At 46.8% G+C, this 13,438-nt stretch overlaps 1 protein-coding gene across 1 annotated transcript in view; it reads left to right on the top strand.

The window, feature by feature from the left end:
- LOC135365908 (venom metalloproteinase antarease TserMP_A-like) overlaps positions 1-13,438 on the top strand; it is a 63,720-nt gene that overhangs the window by 10,453 nt on the left and 39,829 nt on the right. The window contains exons 2-3 of the mRNA XM_064598576.1: positions 11,639-11,814; positions 12,417-12,506. Coding sequence (XP_064454646.1) covers positions 11,782-11,814; positions 12,417-12,506 — 123 coding nt within the window. The 5' untranslated portion in view covers positions 11,639-11,781. The remainder of the gene's footprint in view (positions 1-11,638; positions 11,815-12,416; positions 12,507-13,438) is intronic.

The following is a 13,438-nucleotide window of genomic DNA, read 5'->3' as shown; positions in this document are numbered from 1 at the left end:
AGAAACACAGTATTGATCCTTCTTGAATCGTTGTCGCGCCAAGCAAGCGAAGCACACCTGCCTTCCACTTATCTATCACTCAATTTACTTGCAGAAGTATCCAAGAGGATTCGAGTTTTGCAGGGTCGGTATCGACGGGCACTAAAAACCATCCAAAGCGGTACCGGCAAAGATGTTTTGCGTGCGTCCCCGCTGCACCATATTTCGAAACTTTACGGCGAGCTTCTGGAGCTTCTCCGGCACCCCAGACACGGCGGTGCCGGCTTACGCGCGTCACGAAAAGGTTAAGATTTCAAACCGACCAATGAGCGCTCGCATACCAGGGGAGCGGCCGCAGGAGCCAATGCGTTGCTCTCGGTAGAGAACTCGCACTTCGACGTAAAAATTTTGACGTTTCATGACGTTTGATGACGCGAAAGGCTCGCAGCGCCTCACTTTAGTCCGCAAGTGAACTCGCGAGTTTCATCCCCTTGACCTAACGCGGCATATTTTTGGCCGCCCTCCAGCATAACAAAATGGACGCACAGATCCCACGTGGGTCGGTTCTCGTGGGAAGGAAGTAACCCGACGAAGTAACCCCAAGCACAACATTGAGCACGTTAGTTACTCCTTGCCGGCAGTTGAGTGGACGAACGCTGCCCCCGTGATTTCTCCGTCCATTTTCCCCTCTCCTGCGCAGAAGTTCAACTTGTACAGAGAATGGGAGTCATACAGCCGCCTCGTGGAAGAGGAATGGTGAAGAACAAAACGACGAGAGAGGAGCTGAGCAGTCTGAAGCCAGCCTACAACGGCAAAAGTGTGTTATATAAACATCTAGTAACGACAGCTACGTTACATATCTCCACCAGAAAGCGAACCAGTTGAAGCCGTCTTGGCGGTAACCTGCATGTGGGGTCGTCGGTCTTTATCTGATCACCACCTGCTTATCCAGCTTGGGCCCCACATTCCTCTCACCGTGCCATGGAACGTGAGATATGGCCGGCGAGGCGAAGACCGAGGTCTGTCAATAAGCTCCGCGGAGTAGTTCTGATAGCAGAGGGGTTCCTTGTATGGAGCCATGCGTCCTCCGTGAACGGCTGAATCTTGTTCAAGGAACAGCTAGCAACCACTGGCTGCGTTACATCGTTTTTGACCGATTTCCTCCGCATTCAACACATTATTGAATGAATTAACAATGGATCGACTCACTACTACTGAACCAGCTTAATACGTGACTTTCCGTTTCCGGAGTAATTAACGACCGGAAATCAAAACGGCTTCAATGGTTTAATATGATTACAGTCACGTCATTACAACCATCTGTCACCTGTCAAGACAGTCAATGCGTTAATTTCTATTGTGTTCACCGGATTCTCCAAAAAGTTCCTACACACAAGTGCATTGATTGCATTGAATTACCGCGACGCATTGTTCCTAGAAAGCAGGTGTGAAGGCCGTTTTTAAAGCGGCTTCCTGTGATGGTAGTTACACACTTGGACCATTAACAGTGCATTTGCAATGCCGTTCCTCGAGCGTAAACATGGGTTGCTCCGGTTGGTGTTTCATGTATGGCCGTGCCTCCCTTTGATAATGATTTGGGCGCAGCACAGTTGGTGTCTCGATCGTGAGTTTTTCAGTTTTATATTGTTATATACAGTTATATGGTGGCGAGTCGTTGATTGACCTCGTTTTCTTTTCTCATGCTGCAGCAAATACGCTAATTGATGTGTCGATCGCAGACGGAATATCTTACCACGATGCAGTTGTTTGTACATTTGTTTGTACAATGAACATGTCAATTAACTCGGGGACAAATATTGAGACCAACAAATATCGTGATTTCAGCAGGGCAAGTGATACTGATGTTGCGGACATGCTGGAAGAATCTTTTGACCGATTTGTTGTGCTTTGTGAGGATACCGCAGTCTCTGTTGACAAAAGGTGGTATTCCTTTAAGAATTTGGCCCTGGAGTGCATCGAAAAGTTTGTGCCTTTGCGCACAGTGAAGCGGAAGAAGCGCAATCCTTGGGTAACGCGTAAGATTTTACAGTTGAAACGTAAAATAAATAGGATAGAAAGGTTCCATCCAGGGCACAAAGGCTCACTCCCGGTACTGCGTCAAAAATTGCGTTCACTAGTACGCCGTTCTCGTTTCCACTTCTTTAATGTTACTATGCACAACTTTCTTAAACATAATCCAAGACAGTTCTGGCGTCATCTGGTTAAAAAGGACAATAAGATTAAAGAGTTAAACTCAATGGGGTGGCAGTTGTCGACGGCGCGAGAATCGCGGATGAATTCAACGGTGGTTTGCCTCTGTGTACACCAACAACGACTGTACAGAACAACCTTCTCTTCTACCTGCTTTGGTCTGAGCGATGTCGAAGTGTTCACAGAAGGTGTCTTAGATAGGCTCCTCCGGCTGGACACGAAGAAGGCGTGTGGTCCAGACGGGATACCCAATGCCTTTTTACAGCGGTATGCAGAGTGGTGTTCAAAGTTTTTTTGTCATTTACCAATCCAGCTTAAGATCGGGTGAAATCCCGTCTGACTGGAAGGTAGCCAAAGTGGCACCAATATTTAAAAGCGGTGATAAATCAAACGTTACTAACTATAGGCCGGTATCACTGCTAAGTACTAGTAGCAAAGTTGTTCTGGAACATATTGTCTTCAAGCACATAATTAGCGTTTTGGAAGAAAGTGATTTCTTTGTGAAAGAGCAGCACGGCTTTAGGCGAGGTTACTCGACAGTTACGCAACTTGTACACATAGTTCATGACTTTGCCTCTGTTGTAGACAAAGGTGGTCAAACGGACGTCGTGTTTTTAGATCTATCAAAGGCATTCGATAGAGTTTCGCACACTAAGCTGTTGTATAAATTGAAAAACATAACACGTAATGATCGTATATTATCGTATACTGCAATGGTTTCACTGCTATCTTACTAATCGTAACCAGTTCGTGAGCGTTGGCGGAGCCCATTCGCATTCGTTGGCAGTTCTCTCCGGAGTACCACAGGGGTCCGTGCTTGGACCGCTGCTGTTTCTAATTTTTATAAATGACCTTTGCATCGACATTCCGGGAATCCAGTGTCGTTTCTTTGCTGATGATTGCATTTTGTATTCTAGTATAAACACTACGAACGACCAAGTCAAATTAAACAACTGTCTCCAATCTATTGTTAGGTGGTGGGAAATGTGGCAGATGGAGCTCAATGTGAAAAAGTGCGTGTTCATGTGTGTCACAACGAAGAAGACTTCGTTGTCCTTTCCGTATAGCATTAACACTACTGTGTTCAGTAAAGTGGAGAACCAAAAATACCTTGGTGTATCAATAGCATCAAACCTAAGCTGGGCCGAGCATATTGAACAAGTTGCTACCAAAGCATCCCGTAAACTTTGGTCACTGAGGAGGACGATGCGCCACTGTACGTCTGCAACGAAGCTGACGACTTACACTACGTTAGTGCGGCCAATTTTAGAGTACGCATACTAACATGCTAGAATCTGTGCAGAAAAAAACTCTTCGATTAATATATTATGCATATGGTCAGCACACACCTTCGACTTCACTCTATGCTAAATCTGGTTTGCCAACCTTGGCTCAACGTAGGAACATTCGGCGTCTCAAGTTTTTTGCACGATATAGTTTGCTCGATATAGGTCTGTACCGACTGTCTGTCCTACTTTACTAGGATATAGGGCTCAAGTTCTGCGATTACTTAACTTACAATTCGAGCCGATCCACAAGACTGAAACATAGTAAATTAATCCGTGAGTTTCGTTGCAATACAGATGTGTTTAATTTTTTTTCCTCGTACTGTACGAGAATGGAACAAATTGCCCTCTTGTCTTACTTCAGATGTTTAAAACTTGACATTTTGCACTCTGTATAGCCATGTGTTGTATGTAGTGTACTCACCTCATCTGCAATGGCCATCAAGAGATGGCCGGCAGTATCTTTCAAATAAATAAATAAATATTAAGAAGCATTGCATATTAAACGCAGTGTTCAAAGCTGCGGACTGATAGTGGAATTATTGTTGTATTGTAGTGCAAATTACGAATTGTTTACGTGTAAATTGTGCGCATGTGGCACATGCGGAATTTCATTCAACAGAGCGTCGTTCTTTTTGGGATAGTCAAGATAAATGAGCGTCATGTTCATAACCGGTAGAGGTTTCGCGGTGATATTAGGATGTGTTACTGCACGTTTGTGGACGATTTTTTTTTTAAATTCCGTGTTAGCGCAACCGTGTCCTCTTGTTGCTCTTGTTGTTCCGGTTGTGGCACATGCACGGATATGGTGGGTGCGACATGGACACGGTCGTATAATAGCGTGAAGGTCAGCGGCTTGTATGACAATCGACTAAGGAGGTGAAGGATTCTCGGTACAGAGAAGCTCCGACTTGAACATGCAGTTTATTTCTCTGTGGTTCTGTGCGTCCGTTCCTCGGAGCACGGTGCTTAACGACGGCGCTAGTCCCGCCACATTAACTGCCTTCCCTAGTTAGCAGGTGAAGTTTGGGAGTGAAATGTTCTCAGGACGGGTGCTCAACGAACCGCGACGCGCTGTTTCACAGGAATTGCGTGAGACGTAGGCGCGACTATCCTTTTCAGTCACTGTGGACCCCGTCTTGACCGCCATTAGTTCCGATGTAGACCGGCTTCAAACAATGTATGCCAGCCGTTGATGTAGAACGTGAATTGTTTAGACACACCGTCGAGGACTTGATAAGGGCTGTTGTACGTGCTTCAAGCTATGGTGGTCTTCATGTACGTAGAATTTCGTCGACGAAGGCAGAACAATCCGAATGTTGGTGAAAATCATTTTTTAGACGAGTTACATATTCCACTGTGTCATATGCGTCACTGCAAGTTATGTGCCTCCCACTGCATTCCCGCAAAAATATGGTTTCTCTACGTTAAGTCAGAATACCACAAAAATAATTTCTGGTTTTGAGTGTATGAAGCCGTCGTGTGCGAAATTTGCAATAAGCCTGACAACGTTGCTCTCCGAAAGTCGGCCTCTCCGCACCCTCTGATAGAATTGCAACGTTGCGTGAAGACAGAAGAAGCTTGCGTTGCTGTTACGATAGAGGCGCCATCTCTCGATGACTTCACGTACTCTTGGAGCATCCAGGAATCCGAATGTTTGGAGTTGTGTGGGGTCTGTCTCTTTTTTCCCCCTTCCTATTAGCGCCGTCGTACCTGTGGACAGATGGAGAGAGGATAGCAGGAAGGAGGGGGCACAAAGGGGTTACTATACATCCTGGGCCGACTTCAGGGAACCGACATCCGTCTAGAAGGTCTCCCGAAAAACCCAGGAAAGCTTGAGACAGCACAGCCGATGGTGGGATTTCAACCCCCGCCTTCCTGTCTACAGGACGACCATAGAGTAAGCACCAACGCCAGGATGCTTTTATCCACTCGGTCGTGTTGCTTCGAAAATTCGTGAGATCGCGTAATGTTCACTGACAGCTTTTATATTTTGAGTACTGAGCCTGTTGTCCGAGCTGATTTATAAAATGATACATCACAAATAGCATCGCTAACGCCCTTGCTCGTGCCCATCGGTGGATCGTTCTAACGGTCTTCCTGGACATTAAGCGCGCATATGATACCGTCTCGCACATCTGTGTGCTTCACGCCTTGCGTTTTTTTTTTTTTTTTGATTATCTGGTCGACCCTTCAGCTGGCTCCAGGATTTCCTTACGGACCGAACTGTCACTGTCCGCACATTCCACGGCCAAAGCCCTAAGCACCCTGTTCATCAAGGCGTACTCCAAGGAAGCATTATCAGTCCTACACTGTTTAATGTGGTAATGGCAGGACTAAAACCAATAGGTCCTCGCAAGGTAGCATTCTCCGTGTACGCCGATGGCGTTGCCCTTTCGACAGTTAGCAAGTCACGACCAGCTATTCAGCTCCATTTGCAACAAGCCATAATGCCCATCTCTACCTTACGCGATTTGGAATGGACCTTTCGCCCGAAAAGTGCATCGAGCTCCCGTTCACTCTCAAGTCTATGAGTAATTTCCCTCTTTGGGTGGGCGCAAAGAAGCCCGAGCCTGTCCGTCCCCATCGCTTCTTTGGTGTGGTGCTGGGCTCGAACGTGCGCTGGGCGCTGGGGCTGGACCAAAGTCCAGCGATGGCTTCCCGCAATCCAACAGCTTTCTGGCTTCGGCTGGGGCTGTGATCAACGCCCCCTTCTAGCAGTTCACGCGCCTTTGGTGAGGGCGACTGTACTTTACAGGCTTCCACAGGGTTTCTATAGGATCGTTAAATACCATTCGGACCCTCTTCGCCCGAAGCCTTCGTCACTGCCAAGGAGTTCCAAGAATGGCTGAAACACGGCAAGTCCTAGCTCAAGCTGGTGAACTCCCGGTGGAGGTCCTCCACGAGCGGGAAATGGTTCGGCACTTCCTTCGTTTGCGTGCGCACATTCCCCGTTACCCACTTCTCAGGAAAATTGGATACCGCCCTGAAAGTGATTTCCATCGCATAGCACAGAAGACAGGCAGGCTCTCACTGGCTTCATACCTAAGGACATCACACCGCCAAACCCCCTATGGTCTGTGCCTGTGCCACAGACCTTCGCACGCCTTCCGAGCCTCCACAACCGCAGAGATCAGATTCCTACTCAAGTCCTTTGAGCCTCGTACACGCGAAGTTTTCTACCTCTGCCGCCACATACACCGACGGCGCATCTCGAAATGGCAAGTCCGCAAGTCTGAGACGAGATCGTCGGTCCGCGCATCGACGCCTCGTGACTCCTCTGGCTACCCGCCAACGAACCGCTGATATTCTCCCACCCGCCATGCTGATCACAGTTGATCCACCGCTCACTTTCTGCATGCCTGCACAAATCTCTCAACAAGATGCCGCATTAGTTCATCGAATGCGCCTCGATGTGGCATTGAGAGCACAGTTGCGCAACCGCTTGAGACAAGTTGCCTCTCCACACTGCAGCCACTGCGGTGCTGTTGAAGATTGCTGTTGAAGAAGCACATTCTTCTCCACTGCCCACGCTACCAATCTTTCCGAGCCGTGCTCTCCGGATCCCTCAGCGAGCTAGACTCCCGCCCCTTCTCTCTCACAAAATAGCTCGGTCCCTGGCCACATCCAAATACAAAAACGCTCTGCCTTCAAGGCTTTCTTTGCCTTTCTGGACACAGGGCTTCTATCCCTACTGTGAAGGGGCTCATTATTTCACTCCCCGCATCACCACCAGCAGTGGGGTAGAGTGTCGCTCCCGGCGATGAAACTCCCCAGTCAGTTGTTGTTGTTGCTAACTCCCCATTAGCTCTTCAATACGTTCCAATGAATCCTAGCGTCGCACTTTCGACCTAAGTCCGTGGATGTATTCATCCATTTAAATGGCATTCGTATTCGTCATCACTGGAAGAGCTGAAGCCCAAAAATGATCTGAACCACTGGTTCTCAACCAGCGTTCAGCGAGATGCCGTGAGTGAGAGCATGCGCGACAAAACATACGCACAATTCCTGAGTCCAGAATAACAAAATCCCAGGTTATAATTTGAAAGCCTGTGTCTGCAAGGTGTAGAATTGAGCCTGTTTCAAAATGGGGTATCACTGACCGATGTGTCAGCTTCGCGCGTTTTCGATGTCGGTCGAGCGGTTAGGCTTGGTATGGCTGAGGCGCTGAAGCAACAGAAAACGAAAGGACGTTGGTCAGCTTACGCTTAACTTAACTAACGCTCAACTTTGAATTTGCCTAGGTTAGTTCAAATTTGGAGACGACATTTCCTTGCGCTTGTTCTGAGCGATGCCGCATCACAGTGTAGCAATTTGGGATCTCGAACGCCTGGGTCTTAAAACTGTTGGATTGTTAAATGTGCGGCTTGGAATGGCCCGGTGCGACCTAGTTCGCGCTCCGCATCTGACTATGTCGCAGACCTTGTCGTTGCCATTGGGATTGGCATACAGACCGCAGGACCGACGTGCTGCTGTAGACGCTCGTTGTAAAGAGCAGAGTCAGCAGGGGTCCTTATCATTTGTTGGCTCAGCCGACAGTCCAACATTACGACGTCGGGCGACTCCGACAAGCAATTCGACCACCACGTGGGGTCTCTCGTTCGTTTTCTCTTGCGTTCCGAAAGTGAGGCATGCACCTGGGAAGTTGGAGCTACTCCCTTGCCTCCGTGAACTTAAGCTTTACAAGAATGTGTTGTAATCCGGACTGCGTTATTGGCAGAGAAGTACTGTAAATGGCCCAATCAATCCGGGAAACCTCAAGCCGACATCTTGCGACTAAACAATACGTACTTGAAATAATTATAATTACAAATAGATAATTCGATACTTGTACGACATATAGTTCATCTGACACCCTTCCAGGAGGCAGCTACCAGGGCTAGGCTCCTGGACGTCATGCTTGCGCTGTCACCGGTACCCTCCCCTAACGTAAGCTGAAAACCACTGATCTAAACCGTTTTTTCCCGAATTGACAAAATGATGCAGCGCGTAAGCCCGGATCCAGTAACACACTACAAGCGACAGCGACAAACGACGAATTCGATGGCGGTTCCACCACTCGAGCCTAAAGGAAGCTCTGTCTCGGCTCCAAACCCTTACATATACTACTCCCCGTAGATATCTGTCGCTTGTCGCCAGGGACCGCTTCCCGGCGCGTGCCAAACCCCCTTGATCTGGCTATATATAACTGGAGGGAATGGTAAAGCATAGAGATTTGGGGGCAACAGCGTGGCGTGGGGCAAGTCAATGTGATGACAATGATACTTCGAACTTGTAATGGAAAGTAGCCGTTTGAATCGATGGTTATTACGTGTGACCAAAACCTATTGCATATTGTGTGGAAAAACAGCCCCACATCAGCGCCCTACTGCATACACATATGTCATGAAAAACTAATTCCCCTGTGACACGGTAAAGTGAATGTAATTCCCAGCGAATGATATTCGCACTGAATGACATTTCTTTCGTGTCACACGGTGAAATCAAATGGTGATATGATATTCGCTTTTCCCCTCGCACCGTCAGCTTACCCTCGCAATAGAGAGGTATCAAAAAGAGCAACGATAAGCCGTTGGAAGAAATGACAGATGAATGAAAAGTTGTACTCCAATATTTTATCACGAATTTGATAACTTTTGGCGCGAAGGAATTGAAGCCTAAACAGGCTTTTTCGGAGAACTAGCCTCGTTCCCAGTGACCACGTTGCCAGTGCGGAGCAGATAGGCTTCCTAGTTGTCTTTGCTTGTGGTACTTAGCCAATTAAGTGTCTTTGAAAAGGCAACGATTCTGTGAAATAATCTAATGTTTCGCTAGTTTCGAGAAAAAGAAATAAAAATATAACTAACCCGTATAATGCATCAGATGTTCGCCCCTTGTGTGTTAATTATCGGCACTGACATCGTTTGCGAATGACATTCCGTGTCTTCCTGTAGCTCGATGTGAGAAAAAATACTGACATTCGGTGTGATTGTCATTCGCTGGGAATGTCATTCGGATCGCCGTGTGACAGGGGTATTACGGTAGTATAAATTTTCGCTCGCTGTTTATTTACCTGCGGCGTTTCAATCGAAATTTCATGATGATTCAGACAGGTATGCGGCACATTCAATCCAAATATACGAATTTTTATGTCGCAAATGTAGATTTGTCGCTAGGTGTCGCTGCCTCGCAAATGGATACGGTAGCTCCACCTGAGGCAGCGGCGACATCGACAGAATCTTTAGTGTGTTCCTTGTCGTGTGTTTCGGGATCCCGACCGTAGAGCTCTTTGCGACATTGCAGCCTTCTATGCAGGACGTCTTGTGCCACCTGTCGCGGTATACATCTCAAGTCTCGTGAAATCACCGACCGCATTTTTGAAATCAGGAGATCGGCATTGTTTGGTCTGGTTCATTGTGAGAAACAAACCCTAGACGGTACTACCGGCTGTGCAGTCTGAGGTTTTCTCTGGGCTTTGCGGCATACTTTGCAGAAGAATGTCGACACAGTAACCCTTGAAGCGGGCCAGAACTAGATTGTATTTTGTGCAGCTGTCATTATACAATTGTTCTCTCTGCATCAATGCACGTCCGTACACTGGCCACAGCCAGAGTTGCACTAGCAGCACTTTGGCTTAGCCAGCACTTAAGGTCAAGGTTTCGCGTCCAAATTTAATGTAAGAGTGAGTGCGAAAGATCAGCAAAAAGGAAAAAATGAAAAATCCTAATCGGTGCGCGTAAAAAAAATCGAAGTTAGACTATCCGTTGAACCTTCTTCACTATTAAGGATCACCTGTCTACCACTTCACTTAGCGTGTCTCCTATTTTCCTCTTTCTTTTTTCAAGTAACTGCTGATACCGCCTCAGGGCTAGCAGACACAGCAAACATGTATCCGCAAATCCAAAGTCTTGCTCGAATTTGGGAAGCGGAGGTTCTTTACAAAAATATGCCGTGCATGCCTGCTTCCGGATGCCAAAACAATTTATGCTAAGTGAGGCGTTTAGGGGAGCAGGGGGCATAACGGCTACTTAACTTTGAAAGTATATATATTGATAATTCGTGACATAGCGTCGCCAGACAACTATCGCCATAAGCCGTACCACACTGGTCGGTCTGCGTATTAGTCTTGTCCACCTGAGGGTTTTTTAACATGCGCTGTTGAGTCACTGAATACCTTCAGAGTACTGCAACTGACGTACAACCGCAAGTTCTAAGCCAGAGGGCGTCGTGTGGGGACGCTATATTGGCGCGTTAACTTCGTCTGCAACGTTAAGACGGATCCAGTTTGTAGACATTCGTTCTTTCCCCTTTATTCGACCACGCTTTTGCATCTTCCTTGACGACATTGTAACTTTGATCCAGCATACGGTCGTCTTGCCTGGGTGGAAAGTAACTGCACTCTTAAAAATGAGCTGCACCGCCATAGTGCGCTCCTAGCCAACCATCATCCCGAATGATATCGGTCTCTCCCCCGATGTGTTGAAAATGGGAGGCGTACGCCTTTTTTCTACCGCTTATGCAGTATATAATTGTTACAAAAAAGGCGTAGTAACAAACGCGTAGTGAAATTTGGTAATACATTTCGGAAATAGAGTCGATCCGTTTGCATTTTCCGCAACATTTTGCACTCTCCCCCTATCACACCAAATGGAAGAAACTCGGGACACACTAGGAACCTTTCCGAACCACATTGATGGTGTATTTGAACCACAGCTCGACCTACGCTCGCTCACAATAGTCAAGTAGTTTGGTCCGTGTTCGAGTCCCGCTCACGAATTCTACAATGCCGGAAAACCAGCACCCTCCGGGGCAATGCAAGGCTCCGGTGAACATTGTGACGCTAACGATACAAATCAATAGTCCCCAATCATGTCGACGGGCCCATGATGGGTTCGTCCGTTCCCTTATGTTCTTCCAAGAGTGTATGCCTTGACGCATAAGTGAATGATCGCATGAAAGCGATTGCAGTTTTCATTGATTGGTATTACCTTACGTGGTGTTCTGTCTTCTCACATTATGGTTAGCATTACTGTGTTTTGCTTTGGTTATGTTGCCCCCCCCCCCCCACACACACACATTATGTAATTCTCTCGGGTCTTTAAGGGTTAAATAAATGAAGTGAAATAGTATATTGAAGCAGACTTTCGAAATTGATGAATGCGTTGAATTTGTCGAATTTTCAGCGTCCTCGGATGAAGCAATCGTGTACCCTCAGTTCCTGGAAGGAAGGTCAGACAGCGGTGCAAGAGTATTGAAACTCAACAATGAACTCACTTTGCACCTTGAACAAAGGTCTGCGTTCGATAACCACCTACTTATAAGGACGATGGGGGAAGATAATACAGTCATCGAAAGGCTTGTATGTATTTTGGATTTTAATAACTTCCGCCTTGACAAATGGTATCCGTTTCATGGGGGTTTTCTACTCAGAGAGCCAGTTCAAGTGCAGTATTGACTTGATGACTTTAAGAAGTGTGTGTATCTTAACAAACGTAACATTTCTGGGAGCATCAAAACAACGCACCAGAAAATAAAAATAGGAAACCAAAGAAGAATATATTAATGAATAAGAAGAACATGAATATGGCCCAACTAGCAATACAAGAATATACTCACGATTTTTCCTCGTAGCACGTCTATATCGAATATCAGAAAATTAAACCGCCCTTTTCCAATCACGCATTGAGCGGTGATCACTGATTCATGTAACATGCACTAAACCTCGAGAGGCCGCTTTCGATGTTGCGTATATGTATATATATATATATATATATATATATATATATACTTTTTTTTTTTTTTTTTTGCGTACTCAAAACGTGCAACTATAGAGCAAGGAGAGGATCGACGATTCAGTTCTGCATGAGTCCCGCTTTTTCCTATCAATAAGAACACTTCGTAGATGGCACCCTACAAGCTGTAGTGAAGGGGGAACGTTGACGTAATGTATATCTACACTAGGTGGATACGGCAGAGATCAACAACAAACTTTTCCAAGATCCATATCGCATGGCTTCGGCAGTAATCTCTGAAGAAGACGGACTCCATGTGGTATGTTCCTATTTCATATACCGTTTTCTGACATATTTTGGCATAGAATTTGCGTACATATCTCTGCTTGCAAGAGTTGATGCACCGTACGCTCTTCGGATGCTGCGTTAATTCATGGGACGCGACTCAACGCAGCTTTTAGCTCTATGTGGCGTTAGCACGTTTGCGACAGGTTGAGTCTCAACTCCTCACACAACTGTCACCCTCCTCACTTGGAAAACCTTAACTGCCTATAGTGGAGTTGAAGTTCGAGTTGGACGAAGTAAAAATAACACGGAGACTGCCTACATTCTTCTTCTGTCTCCTGCCTTTTTCTTCACTGTCTAGACTAGTAATCTTTCGGAGCCGCACCGACGTTGTACTAAGCTAGTTCCACTTCCGCTCTCTCGCAATGATCAAATTGCCTGGTCCGTGTTCAATTAATTCCAGCCACCAACTCCATATGGTGGAAGCCGCACATTCCTAGACAATGCAAGGCTTCGGTAAACAACAACAACTTTATAGCGAGATGATGAATGGGGAGTTTCATCGCGAATGGCGATACTCTATACCCCATTGTTGGTGGCGATGCTGGAAATGAAATAACCAGCTCCTTCACAGCAAGGATCGAAATCCTATGATATCGAGAAAGGTGAAGGGAGTTCAAGGGCAGAGCGTTTGTGGGCTGGATGTGGCCAGGGTCAAGTGATTTTGTGAGAGAGAGTGAGCGAGAGTCCAGCTCGTTAAATGATCCGGAGAGTACGGCTCTTGAAGGTTGTGAGCGTGCGCAATGGGGAAGAATGTGCTTTAGATCTTCTAGAGTACCTCAGTGGCTGCAGTGGGGAGAGGCAACTTGTCTCAAGCGGTAGCGTCACTGCGCCGTAAAAGCCACATCGAGGCGCATTCGATGAACGCGATACCTTGACGACAGGTATGTTGGGGCGCGCGGAAAG

Source organism: Ornithodoros turicata, chromosome 8, assembly GCF_037126465.1.
Source record: "Ornithodoros turicata isolate Travis chromosome 8, ASM3712646v1, whole genome shotgun sequence".
Classification (NCBI taxonomy): domain Eukaryota; kingdom Metazoa; phylum Arthropoda; class Arachnida; order Ixodida; family Argasidae; genus Ornithodoros; species Ornithodoros turicata.
The sequence above is the reverse complement of the archived record's forward strand: the minus strand, read 5'-3'. Positions and strand labels throughout refer to the sequence as shown.